Source organism: Ammospiza nelsoni, chromosome 1, assembly GCF_027579445.1.
Source record: "Ammospiza nelsoni isolate bAmmNel1 chromosome 1, bAmmNel1.pri, whole genome shotgun sequence".
Lineage (NCBI taxonomy): Eukaryota > Metazoa > Chordata > Aves > Passeriformes > Passerellidae > Ammospiza > Ammospiza nelsoni.
The window spans coordinates 154,319,219-154,337,332 of NC_080633.1; the positions used below are offsets into that span (position 1 = coordinate 154,319,219).

The 18,114-nt window shown below is 59.4% G+C and overlaps 1 protein-coding gene across 1 annotated transcript in view; it reads right to left on the bottom strand.

Annotated features, from left to right (window-relative positions):
- Positions 1-14,582, bottom strand: part of GPT (glutamic--pyruvic transaminase) — a 48,026-nt gene extending 33,444 nt beyond the window's left edge. The window contains exons 1-3 of the mRNA XM_059478046.1: positions 14,427-14,582; positions 5,485-5,574; positions 4,838-4,946 (exon numbers count right to left, since the gene is read on the bottom strand). Coding sequence (XP_059334029.1) covers positions 4,838-4,946; positions 5,485-5,574; positions 14,427-14,513 — 286 coding nt within the window. The 5' untranslated portion in view covers positions 14,514-14,582. The remainder of the gene's footprint in view (positions 1-4,837; positions 4,947-5,484; positions 5,575-14,426) is intronic.
- Positions 14,583-18,114: the final 3,532 nt, after the last annotated feature.

Consider the following 18,114-nt stretch of genomic DNA (forward strand, 5'->3'; position numbering starts at 1 on the left):
TTTGGGACATTGGGGACGTTAGGGGTACGTTGGGCCCTGGGGACACTGGGGACACTGCGGGGACATTGGGGACATTGGGGACACCGGGGACGGCTGGAGTTGGGCGTTGGCGTTTTGGGGTTCCGGCCATTTTGGGCGTTTGCTGGGTGCAGAATTTTTTGGGTTTTGGGGTCGGCGGATTTGGGGTTTTGGGGTTCGTGGCTTTGTGGGGTTTTGCCGGATTTGGGATTGAGGGATTTCAGGATTTTCAGTGTCAAATTTGGGATTTTGGGGTTTTCTGGGTTCGGGGGTTTTGGGGTTTGCAGGTGCCGGATTTGGGATTGAGGGATTTCAGGATTTTCGGTGTCGAATTTGGGATTTTGGGGTTCGTGGCTTTGTGGGGTTTTGTCGGATTTGGGATTGAGGGATTTCAGGATTTTCGGTGTCGAATTTGGGCTTTTGGGGTTTTCTGGGTTCGGGGGTTTCGGGGTTTGCAGGTGCCGGATTTGGGATTGAGGGATTTCAGGATTTTCAGTGTCGAATTTGGGATTTCGGGGTTCGTGGCTTTGTGGGGTTTTGCTGCATTTGGGATTGAGGGATTTCAGGATTTTCGGTGTTGAATTTGGGATTTTGGGGTTTCCTGGGTTCGGGGGTTTCGGGGTTTGCAGATGCCGGATTTGGAATTTCGAGGTTTATGAGATTTTGGGGTTTTGGGGTTTGTTGGCTTTGGGATTTTGGCGTTTGGGATTTTGGGACTTGGGGATTTTGGGATTTGGGATGTTGGAATTTTGGGGTGTCAGATTTGGGCTTTTGGGGTTTGTTGGATTTGGGATTTGGCATTTTGGAGTTTGGGATTTGGCATTTTGGAGTTTGGGATTTGGCATTTTGGAGTTTGATTTGGGATTTGTGGGATTTTGGGGCTTGTGTGACTTTGGGATTTGTGGGATTTTGGGGCTTGTGTGATTTTGGGGTTTGTGGGATTTTGGGGCTTGTGTGATTTTGGGATTTTTGGGATTTTGGGGCTTGTGTGATTTTGGGGTTTGTGGGATTTTGGGGCTTGTGTGATTTTGGGATTTGTGGGATTTTGGGGCTTGTGTGATTTTGGGATTTGTTGGATTTGGGGTTTTGCAATTTTGGGGCTGGCTGGTTTTGGGGTTTTGGGGCTTATGGGATATTGGGATTTCTGGATTTCGGGGTTTTTTGGATTTGGGATTTTAGAGTTTGATTTGGGATTTGTGGGATTTTGGGGCTTGTGCGATTTTGGGATTTGTGGGATTTTGGGGCTTGTGTGATTTTGGGATTTGTGGGATTTTGGGGCTTGTGTGATTTTGGGATTTTTGGGATTTTTGGGGCTTGTGTGATTTTGGGATTTTTTGGGATTTTGGGGCTTGTGTGATTTTGGGATTTTTTGGGATTTTGGGGCTTGTGTGATTTTGGGATTTGTGGGATTTTGGGGCTTGTGTGATTTTGGGATTTGTTGGATTTGGGGTTTTGCAATTTTGGGGCTGGCTGGTTTTGGGGTTTTGGGGCTTATGGGATATTGGGATTTCTGGATTTCGGGGTTTTTTGGATTTGGGATTTTAGAGTTTGATTTGGGATTTGTGGGATTTTGGGGCTTGTGTGATTTTGGGATTTTGGGGATTTTGGGGCTTGTGCGATTTTGGGATTTGTGGCATTTTGGGGTTTGTGTGATTTTGGGATTTTTGGGATTTTGGGGCTTGTGCGATTTTGGGATTTGTGGGATTTTGGGGCTTGTGTGATTTTGGGTTTTTTTGGGATTTTGGGGCTTGTGTGATTTTGGGATTTGTTGGGATTTTGGGGCTTGTGGGATTTTGGGATTTTTGGCGTTTTGGGGCTTGTGTGATTTTGGGTTTTTTTGGGATTTTGGGGCTTGTGTGATTTTGGGATTTTTTGGGATTTTGGGGCTTGTGTCATTTTGGGATTTTTGGGATTTTGGGGCTTGTGTGATTTTGGGGTTTGTGGGATTTTGGGGCTTGTGTGATTTTGGGATTTTTGGGATTTTGGGGCTTGTGTGATTTTGGGGCTGGCTGGTTTTGGGGTTTTGGGGCTTATGGGATATTGGGATTTCTGGATTTCGGGGTTTTTTGGATTTGGGATTTTAGAGTCTGGTTTGGGATTTGTGGGATTTTGGGGCTTGTGTGATTTTGGGATTTTTTGGGATTTTGGGGCTTGTGTGATTTTGGGATTTTTTGGGATTTTGGGGCTTGTGTGATTTTGGGGTTTGTGGGATTTTGGGGCTTGTGTGATTTTGGGATTTTTGGGATTTTGGGGCTTGTGGGATTTTGGGATTTGTGGGATTTTGGGGCTTGTGGGATTTTGGGATTTTTTGGGATTTTGGGGCTTGTGTGATTTTGGGATTTGTGGGATTTTGGGGCTTGTGTGATTTTGGGATTTGTTCGATTTGGGGTTTTGCAATTTTGGGGTTGGCTGGTTTTGGGGTTTTGGGGCTTATGGGATATTGGGATTTCGGGATTTCGGGGTTTTTTTGGATTTGGGATTTTAGGGTCTGTGGGATTCTGGGGGTTTGGGGATTTTGGGATTTGGGGTTTTTTTGGGATTTTGGGGTTTTTTGGGTGCCACCCACCCACACTGTGTCCCACCCAGGCCTCCAGCAGGCACCGGGCCCTCCTTGGGGTGGGATTTTTGTGGGGTTTTTGTGGGGATTTTGTGGGATTTTGGGATTTTTTGGATTTTGGGAGTTGAGACTTTGGGATTCTGGGGTTTTGGATTTTGGATTTGGGAAATTTGGGGTTTGTGACATTTTGGGGGTTTGGATGTTGGGTTTGGGATTTTGGGATGTTCAGCGTTGGGATTTTCTAGTTTGGGGCGTTGGGATTTTGGGATTTTGGGATTTTGGGATTTTGGGGTTTTGGGGTTTGTTTGAATTTGGGATTTGGGATTTTGGGGTTTGTTTGATTTGGGATTTTGGGATTTGTTTGATTTGGGATTTTGGGATGTTTTGGATTTGGGATTTTGGGATTTTTTGGGGATTTTGGGGATTTTGGGGTTTGTTTGATTTGGGATTTTGGGATTTTGGGGGGATTTGGGATTTTGGTGTTTGTTTGATTTGGGATTTTGGGGATTTGTTGGATTTGGGATTTTGGGATTTTTGGGGGATTTTGGGGATTTTGGGGTTTGATTTGGGATTTTGGGGATTTGTTTGATTTGGGATTTTGGGATTTTTTGGGGATTTGGGATTTTGGGGTTTGTTAATTTGGGATTTTGGGGGGATTTTGGGTATTCTGGGGTTTGATTGGGGATTTTTTGGGGATTTTGGGGTTTGTTTGATTTGGGAATTTGGGATTTTGGGATTTGTTTGATTTGGGATTTTGGGGATTTGTTGGATTTGGGATTTGGGATTTTGGGGTTTGTTTGATTTGGGAATTTGGGATTTTGGGGTTTATTTGATTTGAGATTTTGGGATGTTTTGGATTTGGGATTTTGGGATTTTTTAGGGATTTTGGGGATGTTGGGGTTTGTTTTATTTGGGATTTTGGGGATTTGTTGGATTTGGGATTTTGGGGTTTGTTTGATTTGGGGATTTTTTGGGGATTTTGGGGTTTGTTTGATTTGGGATTTTGGGATGTTTTGGATTTGGGATTTGGGATTTTGGGGATTTTGGGGTTTTTTGGGGTGTTTTGGCTGCCACTGACCCACGCTGCCGCCCCCGCAGGCTCCAGCAGGCGCCGGGCGCTCCTTGGGCTGGATTTGTGTGGGGTTTGTGTGGGGTTTGTGTGGGGTTTGTGTGGGGTTTTGGGGTTTGTTGGATTTGGGATTTTGGGGATTCGTTGGTTTTGGGGTTTTTTGGGGATTTCGGGGATTTTGGGGTTTGATTTGGGATTTTGGGATTTGTTTGATTTTGGATTTTGGGGATTTGTTGGATTTGGGATTTTGGGGATTCGTTGGTTTTGGGGTTTTTTGGGGATTTTCGGGTTATTTTGGAGTTATTTTGGGGTTATTTTGGGGTATTTCAGGCGTCACCCACCCACGCTGCCGCCCCCGCAGGCCTCCTTGGCATGGGGTTTGTGTGGAACTTTGGGATTTTGGGGTTTGTTTGATTTGGGATTTTGGGGTTTGTTTGATTTGGGATTTTGGGATTTTTTGGGGATTTTGGGGATTTTGGGGTTTGTTTGATTTGTGATTTTGGGATTTTTTGGGGGATTTTGGGGATTTTGGGGTTTGTTGGATTTGGGATTTTGGGGATGCGTTGGTTTTGGGGTTTTTTGGGGATTTTGGGGTTATTTTGGGGTTATTTTGGAATATTTTGGGGTGTTTTGGCTGCCACTGACCCACGCTGCCGCCCCCGCAGGCTCCAGCAGGCGCCGGGCGCTCCTTGGCGTGGGGTTTGTGTGGGACTTTGGGATTTTGGGGTTTGTTTGATTTGGAATTTTGGGATTTTTTGGGGATTTTGGGGATTTGTTTGATTTGGGGATTTTGGGATTTTTGGGGGATTTGGGGGATTTTGGGGTTTGTTTGATCTGGGATTTTGGGATTTTTTTGGGATTTTTGGGGATTTTGGGGTTTGTTTGATTTGGGATTTTGGGATATTTTGGATTTGGGATTGGGGATTTTGGGGATTTTTGGGCTGTTTTGTCACCCACCCACGCTGCCGCCCCCGCAGGCTCCAGCAGGCGCCGGGCGCTCCTTGGGCTGCATTTGTGTGGGGTTTGTGTGGGGTTTGTGTGGGGTTTGTGTGGGGTTTGTGTGGGGTTTGTGTGGGGTTTGTGTGGGGTTTTGGGGTTTGTTGGATTTGGGATTTTGGGGATTCGTTGGTTTGGGGTTTTTTGGGGGATTTTGGGGTTATTTTGGGGATTTTTTGGGATGTTTCGTCACGCACCCACGCTGCCGCCCCCGCAGGCCTCCAGCAGGCGCCGGGCGCGCTCCTTGGCATCGCTGGGCACCGACTCGTCCTTCATCAGCTCCGGGCACACGCACAGCGCTGTCACCTGCGCGGGGACACCGCCACCCTGACACCGCCCGCCGCGGGGACACCGCCACCCTGACACCGCCACCCTGACACCGCCCGCCGCGGGGACACCGCCACCGTGACACCGCCACCCTGACACCGCCGCGGGTGGCACCGCCACCGTGACACCGCCGCGGGTGGCACCGCCACCGTGGCACCGCCCCGGGTGGCACCGCCACCGTGACACCGCCACCGTGACACCGCCACCGTGACACCACCGCGGGTGGCACCGCCACTGTGACACCGCCGCGGGTGGCACCGCCGCGGGGACACCGCCACCGTGACACCGCCCCGGGTGGCACCGCCGCGGGTGGCACCGCCACCGTGACACCGCCGCCGTGACACCGCCGCGGGGACACCGCCGCGGGTGGCACCGCCCCGGGTGGCACCGCCACCGTGGCACCGCCGCGGGTGGCACCGCCACCGTGACACCGCCGCGGGTGGCACCGCCACCCTGACACCGCCGCGGGTGGCACCGCGGTGCCCGTGTCCCCCCCCCCGCGTCCCCAGGGCCGCACCTGGCGCAGGAAGGTGATTGGCTGCTGCCCCATGGCGTGGGCGTCACCGATGTTGGCCTTGATCACCTCGGTGAAGGGCTTGGGGACACCCTGGGGACACAGGGACAGCGGTGAGGGGACAGCGATGGGGACACGGGGACACCCTGGGGACACGGGGACAGCGGTGAGGGGACAGCGATGGGGACACAGGGATGAGGGGACAGGGATGGGGACAGGGGGACACCCTGGGGACACAGGGACAGCGGTGAGGGGACAGCGATGAGGGGACAGGGATGAGGGGACAGCCTGGGGACAAGGGACAGCGGTGAGGGGACAGCGGGGACACAGGGACAGGGGGACACCCTGGGGACACAGGGACAGCGGTGAGGGGACAGCGATGGGGACACAGGGATGAGGGGACAGCGATGGGGACACCCTGGGGACAAGGGACAGCGGTGAGGGGACAGCGGGGACACAGGGACAGGGGACAGGGATGAGGGGACAGGGACAAGGGACAGGGACAGGGGACAGCGGTGACGGGACAGGGACAAGGGACAGGGATGGGGACAGGGATTGCAGAGGCAGGGACAGGGATGAGGGGACACAGGAGGGGACAAGGGACAAAGGGACAGGGACAGGGGACGGGGACAGGGGACAGGGATGAGGTGACAGGGACAAGGGACAGGGACGGGGACGGGGACAAGGGACAGGGACAAGGGACAGGGATGAGGGGACAGGGACAGGGACAAGGACAGGGATGGGGGGACAGTGGGGACACCCTGGGGACAAGAGACAGGGATGGGGACAAAGGGACAGGGACAGGGATGGGGGTACAGGAGATGGGGACAAGGGACAGGGATTAGGGGACAGTGGGGACAGGGACGGGGACGGGGATGGGGACAGTGGGGACAAGGACGGGGACAAACGACAAGGATGGGGACAAAGGGACAGGGACAGAAATAGGGACAGGGGGACAGGGATGGGGACAGGGATGGCAGGGACAGGGACAGGGAAGGGGACAAGGGGACAGGGATGAGGGGAGAGGGATGGGGGGACAGTGGGGACAGGGACAAGGGACAGGTGACGGGGACAGGGATGGGGACAAGGGACAGGAATAAGGACAAAGGACAGGGATGGGGACAAGGGGAGGGGACAAGGACAGGGACAGCAATGGGGACAGGGACAGGGACAGGGACAGGGACAGGGACAAAACCAGGTCACAGCTCACGACCCCACCCAGGGCTGTCCCCACCCAGGGCCACCCCCGCTGTCACTGTCACTGTCACTGCCACTGTCACTGCCACTGTCACTGCCACTGTCACTGTCACTGCCACTGTCACTGTCACTGCCACTCTCACTGTCACTGTCACTGTCACTGTCACTGCCACTGTCACTGTCACTGTCACTGTCACTGTCACTGTCACTGCCACTGCCACTGTCACTGCCACTGTCACTCTCACTCTCACTCTCACTGTCACTGTCACTGTCACTGTCACTGCCACTGTCACTGTCACTGTCACTGTCACTGTCACTCTCACTCTCACTCTCACTGTCACTGTCACTGCCACTGTCACTGTCACTGTCACTCTCACTCTCACTGTCACTGCCACTGTCACTGTCACTGCCACTGTCACTGTCACTGTCACTGTCACTCTCACTGTCACTGCCACTGTCACTGTCACTGTCACTGCCACTGTCACTGTCACTGCCACTGTCACTCTCACTGTCACTGCCACTGTCACTGTCACTGTCACTGCCACTGTCACTGTCACTGTCACTGTCACTGTCACTGTCACTCTCACTGTCACTGTCACTGTCACTCTCACTGTCACTGCCACTGTCACTGTCACTGCCACTGTCACTCTCACTGTCACTGCCACTGTCACTGTCACTGTCACTGCCACTGTCACTGTCACTGTCACTCTCACTGTCACTGTCACTGTCACTGTCACTGTCACTGCCACTGTCACTCTCACTGTCACTGTCACTCTCACTGTCACTGTCACTGTCACTGCCACTGCCACTGTCACTGCCACTGTCACTGTCACTGCCACTGCCACTGTCACTGTCACTGCCACTGTCACTGTCACTGTCACTGTCACTGCCACTGTCACTGCCACTGTCACTGTCACTGCCACTGTCACTGTCACTGTCACTGTCACTGTCACTCTCACTGTCACTGTCACTGTCACTGTCACTGTCACTGTCACTGCCACTGTCACTGTCACTGCCACTGTCACTGTCACTGTCACTGTCACTCTCACTGTCACTGTCACTGTCACTGCCACTGTCACTGCCACTGTCACTGCCACTGTCACTGTCACTCTCACTGTCACTGTCACTGTCACTGCCACTGTCACTGTCACTGTCACTGTCACTCTCACTGTCACTGTCACTGTCACTGTCACTGTCACTGCCACTGTCACTGTCACTCTCACTGTCACTGTCACTCTCACTGTCACTGTCACTGTCACTGCCACTGTCACTGTCACTGCCACTGTCACTGTCACTGTCACTGTCACTGTCACTCTCACTGTCACTGTCACTGTCACTGTCACTGTCACTGTCACTGCCACTGTCACTGTCACTGTCACTGTCACCACCAGGGCGGCCGCGCCACCCCCGTGATGTCCCCTGTCCTGGGAGTGGCCGCCACCTCGGGAACCCCGGGGACATTGGGGACATCGGGGACCTCGGGGACCTTTGGGGACCTCGGGGACATCGGGGACCTCGGGGACCTTTGGGGACATTGGGGACTCGGGGACCTTTGGGGACCTTTGGGGACCTCGGGGACCTTGGAGACCTTTGGGGACCTTTGGGGACCTCGGGGACCTCGGGGACCTCGGGGACCTTTGGGGACATTGGGGACCTTTGGGGACATTGGGGACCTCGGGGACATCGGGGACCTTTGGGGACCTCAGGGACTTTGGAGACCTTTGGGGACCTCGGGGACCTCGGGGACCTTTGGGGACCTTTGGGGACCTCGGGGACCTCGGGGACCTCGGGGACCTTTGGGGACCTTGGGGACACGGGGCAGGGTGGCAGCGATGTCCCCGCCCCCGCTCGGACTTTGGTCACCGCGGACTCTGCCCCGGGTGGCACCGCCCCGGTTGTGTCACCTGTGTCACCCGATCGTGTCACCTGTGTCACCTGTGTCACCTGTGTCACCGTGTCACCTGTGTCACCCGATTGTGTCACCTGTGTCACCTGTGTCACCTGTGTCACCCGATCGTGTCACCCGTGTCACCTGTGTCACCGTGTCACCTGTGTCACCTGTGTCACCCGATCGTGTCACCTGTGTCACCTGTGTCACCGTGTCACCTGTGTCACCTGTGTCACCCAATCGTGTCACCTGTGTCACCGTGTCACCTGTGTCACCCGATCGTGTCACCTGTGTCACCTGTGTCACCCGATCGTGTCACCTGTGTCACCGTGTCACCTGTGTCACCTGTGTCACCTGTGTCACCCGATCGTGTCACCCGTGTCACCTGTGTCACCTGTGTCACCTGTGTCACCCGATCGTGTCACCTGTGTCACCGTGTCACCTGTGTCACCCGATTGTGTCACCTGTGTCACCATGTCACCTGTGTCACCTGTGTCACCTGATCGTGTCACCTGTGTCACCTGTGTCACCCGATCGTGTCACCCGTGTCACCTGTGTCACCTGTGTCACCTGTGTCACCCGATCGTGTCACCCGTGTCACCTGTGTCACCTGTGTCACCTGTGTCACCCGATCGTGTCACCCGTGTCACCCGTGTCACCTGTGTCACCTGTGTCACCTGTGTCACCCGATCGTGTCACCTGTGTCACCGTGTCACCTGTGTCACCTGTGTCACCTGTGTCACCCGATCGTGTCGCCTGTGTCACCTGTGTCACCTGTGTCACCCGATCGTGTCACCTGTGTCACGGTGTCACGGTGTCACCCGATCGTGTCACCCGCGGTGTCCCCGCCTGACTCTGCCACCCCCCAAAGGGACCCCCGGGCGTGGGACACTGAGGGGACACTGAGGGGACATTGGGGGACACTGAGGGGACACTGAGGGGACATTGGGGACATTGGAGGACACTGAGGGGACACTGAGGGGACATTGGGGGGACACTGAGGGGACATTGGGGGGGTGGGGACATTGGGGGGGTGGGGACATTGGGGGGGTGGGGACACTGGGGGACACTGAGGGGACATTGGGGGGATGGGGACACTGAGGGACATTGGGGGGACATTGAGGGGACACTGAGGGGACACTGAGGGACATTGGGGGACATTGGGACTTTGAGGGGACACTGAGGGACATTGGGGGGGTGGGGACATTGAGGGACATTGAGGGGACACTGAGAGACATTGAGGGGACATTGGGGGGGTGGGGACACTGGGGGGACACTGAGGGGACATTGGGGGGACATTGAGGGACATTGAGGGGACACTGAGGGGACATTGAGGGGACACTGAGGGACATTGGGGGGTGGGGACACTGGGGGGACACTGAGGGGACATTGGGGGACATTGAGGGGACATTGGGGGGGTGGAGACACTGAGGGACATTGAGGGGACATTGAGGGGACACTGAGGGGACACTGAGGGACATTGGGGGGTGGGGACATTGAGGGGACATTGGGGGACACTGAGGGGACATTGGGGGGACATTGGGGGGTGGGGACACTGAGGGGGGTGGGGACATTGAGGGGACACTGAGGGGACACTGAGGGGACACTGAGGGGACACTGAGGGACATTGGGGGGTGGGGACACTGAGGGGGGTGGGGACACTGAGGGGACATTGGGGGACATTGGGGGGTGGGGACATTGGGGGACACTGAGGGACATTGGGGGGGACATTGGGGACATTGAGGGGACACTGAGGGGACACTGAGGGGACATTGGGGGGGTGGAGACACTGAGGGACATTGAGGGGACACTGAGGGGACACTGAGGGACACTGAGGGACATTGGGGGACACTGAGGGACATTGGGGGGACATTGGGGGGTGGTGACATTGAGGGGACATTGAGGGGACATTGAGGGGACATTGAGGGACATTGGGGGGTGGGGACACTGAGGGGACATTGGGGGGACATTGAGGGACATTAAGGGGACACTGAGGGGACACTGTGGGGACACTGAGGGGACACTGAGGGGACATTGGGGGACACTGAGGGGACATTGGGGACATTGGGGGACACTGAGGGGACACTGAGAGACACTGAGGGGACATTGGGGGACATTGGGGGGTGGGGACATTGGGGGACATTGAGGGACATTGGGGGGGGGACACACGGCTTTAAGGGGGGCCCCGGGACTTTGGTGTCAAACCCGGGGGTTTTTGGCGGGAAAATCTCTTTTTTTTTTTGGGTGGGAAAAATCGTTTTTGGGGCAGGAACAAATTCCTTTTTTGGGGAAAACGATTCCTTTTTTGGGGAAAAGTTTCCTTTTCTGGGGACATAAAAAAACCTTTTTTTGGGAGAAAAGCATTCTCTTTTTGGGGGGGCATAAATTCCTTTTTTGGGGGGGAAATTTTCCTTTTTTGGGGACATAAACATTTCTTTTTTGGGGGATAAAAATCCCAATTTTGGGGGAAAAAAAAATCTTTTTATGGGGGCCATAAAAACCCCTTTTTTGTGGGGAAAATTCTTTTTTTGGGGCAGGAAGAAAAATCCTTTTTAGGGGAAAAAGATTCCTTTTTTTGGCTTAAAAATTCCTTGTTTTGGGGGAAATGTTCTTTTTTTGGGGGGCATAAAACCCTTTTTTAGGGGAAAAAAATTTCTCGTTTTTTGGGAAAAAAATCTCATTTTAGGGGGATAAAACCCCTTTTTAGGGGCATAAACCCCCCTTTTTGGGGGGGAAATTTTTTTCTTTTTTTTTGAAAAATTCCTTTTTTTGGGCTAAAAAAATCCATTTTTTGGGGGCGGAAAAATCTTTTTTTTGGGGGGCAAAAAATTCTTTTTTGGGGGTAAAAAATTCTGGTTTGGGGGGGCAAAAAATTCTTTTTTGGGGGGTAAAAAATTCTGGTTTGGGGGGTAAAAAAATTCTGGTTTGGGGGGTAAAAAAATCCCTTTTATGGGGGCATAAAATCCCAATTTTGGGGGTAAAAATCCCAATTTTGGGGGTAAAAATCCCATTTTTGGGGGTGTTTATGGGGCGGGGGGGGCCAACTTTGGGGTGCCCCGTTTGGGGGTCACAGGGAGGGAAACCCGGGTTTGGGGGGGTCGCGGTTTTGGGGTCGGGGGTCCCGGTTTTAGGGGGAGGTGTCCGAGTTTTGGGGTCCCGATTTTGGGGTTGGGGGTCCCGATTTTGGGGGTCCCGGTTTTGGGGGAGGTGTCCGAGTTTTGGGGGTCCCGATTTTGGGGTTTGGGGGTCCCGGTTTGGGTTCGTGGTCCTGATTTTGGGGTTGGGGGTCCCGGTTTTGGGGTCGGGGGTCCCCATTTTGGGGGTCTCGATTTGGGGGGAGATCTCCGAGTTTTGGGGTCCCGATTTTGGAGTCGGGGGTCCCGATTTTGGGGGGTCCCGGTTTTGGGGGGAGATCTCCGAGTTTTGGGGTCCCGATTTTGGGGTTGGGGTCCCGAATTTGCGGTTTGAGGGTCCTGGTTTTGGGGTTGAGGGTCCCGATTTTGGGGATCCCGATTTTGGGTCGGGGGTCCCGATTTTGGGGATCCCGGTTTGGGGGTCCCGGTTTTGGGCAGAGGTCTCCGAGTTTTGGGGTCCCGATTTGGGGTTGGAAGTCCCGGTTTGGGGTTGGGGGTCCCGATTTTGGGGGGTCCCGATTTGGGGAGAGGTGTCCGAGTTTTGGGGTCCCGATTTTGGGGTCGGGGTCCCGATTTTGGGGTTTGAGGGTCCTGTTTTTGGGGTTGGGGGTCCCGGTCTTGGAGGGGGGTCCCGATTTTGGGGATCCCGGTTTGGGGGTCCCGATTTGGGGAGAGGTGTCCGAGTTTTGGGGTCCCGGTTTTGGGGTTCGGGGTCCCGATTTTGGGTCGGGGGTCCCAATTTTGGGGTCCCGGTTTGAGGTTTCTCCCCGGTTTTGGGGCAATACCCGGGTTTGGGATTGGGGGTCCCGATTTTGGGGGGTCCCGAATTTGGGGTTGGGGGTCCCGATTTTGGGGGGGGGGGTCCCGATTTGGGGAGAGGTGTCCGAGTTTTGGGGGTCCCGATTTTGGGGTTTGGGGGTCCCGGTTTGGGTTCGTGGTCCTGATTTTGGGGTCGGGGGTCCCCATTTTGGGGGTCCCGGTTTTGGGGGAGGTGTCCGAGTTTTGGGGGTCCCGATTTTGGGGTTGGGGGTACCGATTTTGGGGTTGGGGGTCCCCATTTTGGGGTCCCGGTTTTGGGGGATGTGTCCGAGTTTTGGGGTCCCCATTTTGGGGGGTTCCGATTTGGGGGGAGGTGTCCGAGTTTTGGGGTCCCGATTTTGGGGTTGGGGGTCCCGATTTTGGGGATCCTGGTTGGGGGTCCCGATTTGGGGGGAGGTGTCCGAGTTTTGGGGTCCCGATTTTGGGGTTGGGGGTCCCGATTTTGGGGATCCTGGTTGGGGGTCCCGATTTGGGGGGAGGTCTCCGAGTTTTGGGGTCCCGGTTTTGGGGTTCGGGGTCCCGATTTTGGGTCGGGGGTCCCAATTTTGGGGTCCCGGCTTGAGGTTTCTCCCCGGTTTTGGGGCAATACCCGGTTTTGGGGTTCGGGGTCCCGATTTTGGGGATCCCGATTTTGAGGGTCTCGATTTGGGAGTTTGGGGGGTCCCGATTTGGGGTTGGGGGTCCCGGTTTGGGGTCCCGGTTTTGGGGGTCCCGATTTTGGGGTTGGAGGTCCCGATTTTGGGGTTTGGGGGTCGCGATTTTGAGGAGGCCCCGTTTTGGGGGAGGTGTTCCAGTTTTGGGGTCCCGATTTTGGGTCGGGGGGTCCCAATTTTGGGGTCCCGGTTTGGGATTCCTCCCCGTTTTTGGGGCAATACCCGGGTTTGGGAAGGGGGTCCCGGTCCAGGGGGGGTTATCCCGGTTTGGGGTCGGGATATCCCGGTTCTGGGAGGGTTATCCCGGTCCAGGGTGGGTTATCCCGGTTTGGGATCGGGATATCCCGGTTCTGGGGGGGTTATCCCGGTTTGGGGTCGGGTTATCCCGGTTCTGGGGGGGTTATCCCGGTTCTGGGAGGGTTATCCCCGTTTGGGGTTGGGATATCCCGGTTCTGGGGGGTTTATCCCGGTTCTGGGAGGGTTATCTCTGTTCTGGGGGAATTATCCCGGTTCTGGGGGAGTTATCTCCGTTCTGGGGGGGTTATCCCGGTTCTGGGAGGGTTATCCCGGTTCGGGATCGCCTTCTCCCAGTCCAGGACTGAGCGTCCCGGTTCAGGGTCGGACTGTCCCGGTTCAGGGCTGGGTTCTCCCGGTCTGGGAAGGGCTGTCACGGTTCGGGGTCAACTTCTCCCGGTCCGGGACAGACTGTCCCGGTTCTTGGGGGCATTTCCCAGTTCCAGACTGAGTGTCCCGGTTCAGGGCTGGGTTCTCCCGGGCCCGGACTGAGTGTCCCGGTTCTGGGGGGCATTTCCCGGTTCCAGACTGAGTGTCCCGGTTCAGGGCCGGGTTCTCCCGGTTCTTAGGGGCAGTTCCCGGTCCGGGACAGATTGTCCCGGTTCTTAGGGGCATTTCCCGGTTCTGGACTGAGTGTCCCGGTTCAGAGCCGGGTTCTCCCGGTCCCGGACTGAGTTTCTCTGCTCAGGGCCGGATCGTCCCGGTCCCGGTTCGGGATCGCCTTCTCCCGTTCCAGGACGGGCTGTCCCGGTTCAGGGCCGGCTTCTCCCGGTTCCGGGGGGCAATTCCCGGTCCGGTGTCCCCTTCTCCCGGCTCCGCTCCGCCCCGTCCCTTTCCCCGGCTCCATCCCCGCTTTCCCCCCGGTTCTGTCCCGCTCCGCTCGGGTTCTGTCCCGGCCCGGTTCGTCCCGCTCGGGTTCTGTCCCGGCCCGGTTCGTCCCGGGTTATTTTCGGGCTGTACCTTGCGCAGCTCCTGCTCGATCTCCATGGCGCGGATGACGATGGGGCCGCGCACCGCGTACTCGACGCGGCGGATCGCGGGGTTCATCGACTCGGGCGTCAGCACCGGGCCCCGCCGCGCCGCCGAGCCCGCGCCCGCCGCCGCCGCCGCCGCCGCCATCGCCAGGAGCCTGCGGGGCCGCAGCGCCCTCAGCGCCCGCATCGGGACCGGGACAGCCCGGGACAGCCGCGACACCGCCCCCGGGGCAACGGGCAGGGACCGGGACAGCCCGGGACAGCCGCGACACCGCCCCCGGGGCAACGGGCAGGGACCGGGACAGCCCGGGACAGCCGCGACACCGCCCCCGGGGCAGCGGGGAGGGACCGGGACAGCCCGGGACAGCCGCGACACCGCCCCCGGGGCAACGGGCAGGGACCGGGACAGCCCGGGACAGCCGCGACACCGCCCCCGGGGCAACGGGCAGGGACCGGGACAGCCCGGGACAGCCGCGACACCGCCCCCGGGGCAACGGGCAGGGACCGGGACAGCCCGGGACAGCCGCGACACCGCCCCCGGGGCAACGGGCAGGGACCGGGACAGCCCGGGACAGCCGCGACACCGCCCCCGGGGCAGCGGGGACAGCCCGGGACAGCCCGGGACAACGGTCACGATACCGCCCCCGGGGCAACGGGGAGGGACCGGGACAGCCCGGGACAGCCGCGACACCGCCCCCGGGGCAACGGGCAGGGACCGGGACAGCCCGGGACAGCCGCGACACCGCCCCCGGGGCAGCGGGGAGGGACCGGGACAGCCCGGGACAGCCGCGACACCGCCCCCGGGACAGCGGGGACAGCCCGGGACAGCCCGGGACAACGGTCACGATACCGCCCCCCCGGGGCAACGGGCAGGGACCGGGACAGCCCGGGACAACGGCGATACCCCCCCCGGGGCAACGGGGACAACGGTCACGATACCGCCCCCGGGGCAACGGGCAGGGACCGGGACAAACGGGGACAGCGGGGAGGGACCGGGGACAGCCCGGGACAATCACGACACCGCCCCCGGGGCAAAGGGGACAGCCCGGGACAACGGTCACGATACCGCGTCCGGGGCAACGGGCAGGGAGCGGGACAGCCCGGGACAGCGGTCACGACACCGCGTCCGGGGCAACGGGAGGGGATGGGGGGACCCCGGGACAACGGTCACGATACCGCCCCCGGACAGCCCGGGACAATCGCGACACCGCCCCCGGGGCAGCGGGGAGGGACGGGGAGACCCGGTGACAGCGGCGACGCCGCCTCCGCGACAACGAGAGGGGACCGGGGACAGAGGGACAACCGCGACACCGCCCGCGAGAGGGGAGGGGAGGGACGGGGACAGCGCCCCGGAGCCCCCGGGGCCGCCCCGGTACCCCCAAAGTTGCCCCGGGGCCGCCCCCGGTACCCCCGCAAGCTGCCCCGGGCGCCCCGGGCCGAGCGGAGCCTCCCTGGGCCGCGGCAACGGCGGCAACGGCGGCAACGGCAGCGGGCACGGGGGCAACAACGGGCACCGCGGGGAGGGCACCGGGCACGGGGCACACGGGGGAGGGCACCGTGACAACGGGCGCGGGGCAACGGGGCAACGGGCACCGCGGGGCAACGGGCACGGGAACGGCGGGCACGGCGGGGAGGGGACAGGGACACCGGGGGAGATGCGGCAGCGGGAACGGGGCTGGCACGGGGGTGGGACACCGGGAACGGGACATTGGGAACGGCACCGGCACCGGGGACAGCTGGCACGGGGTGGCACGGGGGTGGGACACCGGGAACGGGACATTGGGAACGGGACATTGGGAATGGCACCGGCACCGGGGACAGATGGCACCGGCACCGGGCACGGGGGTGGCACAGGGAAAGGGACACCGGGGATGGGGACAAACAGGGAAGGGGACACCGGGAACGGGACATTGGGAACGGGACATTGGGAATGGCACTGGCACCGGCACCGGGGGCAGCTGGCACGGGGTGGGACAGGGAAGGGGACACCGGGAACGGGACATTGGGAATGGCACCGGCACCGGGGACAGCTGGCACGGGGTGGGACAGGGAAGGGGACACCGGGAACGGGACACCGGGTATGGGACTGGCACCGGGGGCAGCTGGCACGGGGTGGGACGGGGAAGGGGACACCGGGAACGGGACATTGGGAATGGCACCGGCACCGGGGACAGCTGGCACGGGGGTGGGACACCGGGAACGGGACATTGGGAATGGCACCGGCACCGGCACCGGGGGCAGCTGGCACGGGAAGGGGACAAACAGGGATGGGGACACCGGGAATGGGGACACCGGGGGTGGGACATTGCGAACGGGGTGGGACACTGGCACCGGGGACAGCTGGCACGGGGAAGGGGGCACCGGGAACGGGGATAAACAGCGATGGGACACCGGGAACGGGGACTGGCACCGGGCACGGGGAACAGGGGTGGCACAGGGCAGGGGACACCGGGAATGGGACGTCGGGAACGGGACTGGCACCGGCACCGGCACCAGGGACAGATGGCACCGGCACCGGGGCACGGGGACAAACAGGGATGGGACACCGGGAATGGGAATGGCACCGGCACCGGCACCGGGGGCAGCTGGCACGGGGTGGCACCGGGAAGGGGACATCGGGAACGGGACATCGGGAACGGGACCGGGACCGGGGGCAGCTGGAATGGGGAAGGGACACCGGGAACAGGAACAAACAGGGATGGGGACACCGGGAATGGCACCGGCACCGGGCACGGGGAACGGGGGTGGCACCGGGAACAGGACACCGGGCAGGGGACACCGGGATGGGACAGCGGGGATGGGACACTGGGAACGGGACTGGCACCGGCACCAGCACCAGGGACAGATGGCACCGGCACCGGGCACGGGGGCGGCACGGGGAAAGGGACACCGGGAATGGGACACCGGGATGGGACAGACAGGGATGGGACTGGCACCGGGGGCAGCTGGCACTGGGGTGGCACCGGGCACGGGGACAGGGATGGGACACCGAGAATGGGACACTGGGAACGGGACCGGCACCGGCACCGGGTGGTGGCAGCTGGCACGGGGGTGGCACCGGGAACGGGGACAAACAGGGATGGGACACCGGGAACGGGACACCGGGCACGGGGACAAACAGGGATGGGACACCGGGAACGGGACACCGGGAACGGGACTGGCACCGGCGCCGGGGGCAGCTGGCACGGGGGTGGCACCGGGATGGGGACACCGGGAATGGGACATTGGGAACGGGACTGGCACCGGCACCGGGCACGGGGGTGGCACCGGGATGGGGACACCGGGGATGGGACACCGGGCACGGGGACAAACAGGGATGGGGACACCGGGACCGGGACTGGCACCGGGGACAGCTGGCACGGGAAGGGGACAAACAGGGATGGGACACCGGGAAGGGGACATCGGGACTGGCACCGGCACCGGGGGCAGCTGGCACGGGGGTGGCACCGGGAAGGGGACACCGGGACCGAGCACGCGGCACCGGGGACAGCGGGCACAGCAGGGACAGGGGTGGCACCGGGGACACAGGGACAGGGACACCGGGAGCGGGCACAGGGATCGGGGGTGGCACCGGGAACGGGCACGTGGCAAGGGTGACAGCGGGCACAGCAGGGACAGGGGACAGGGGTGGCACAGGGGACAACGGGCACAGGGACAGGGGTGACAGCGGGCAC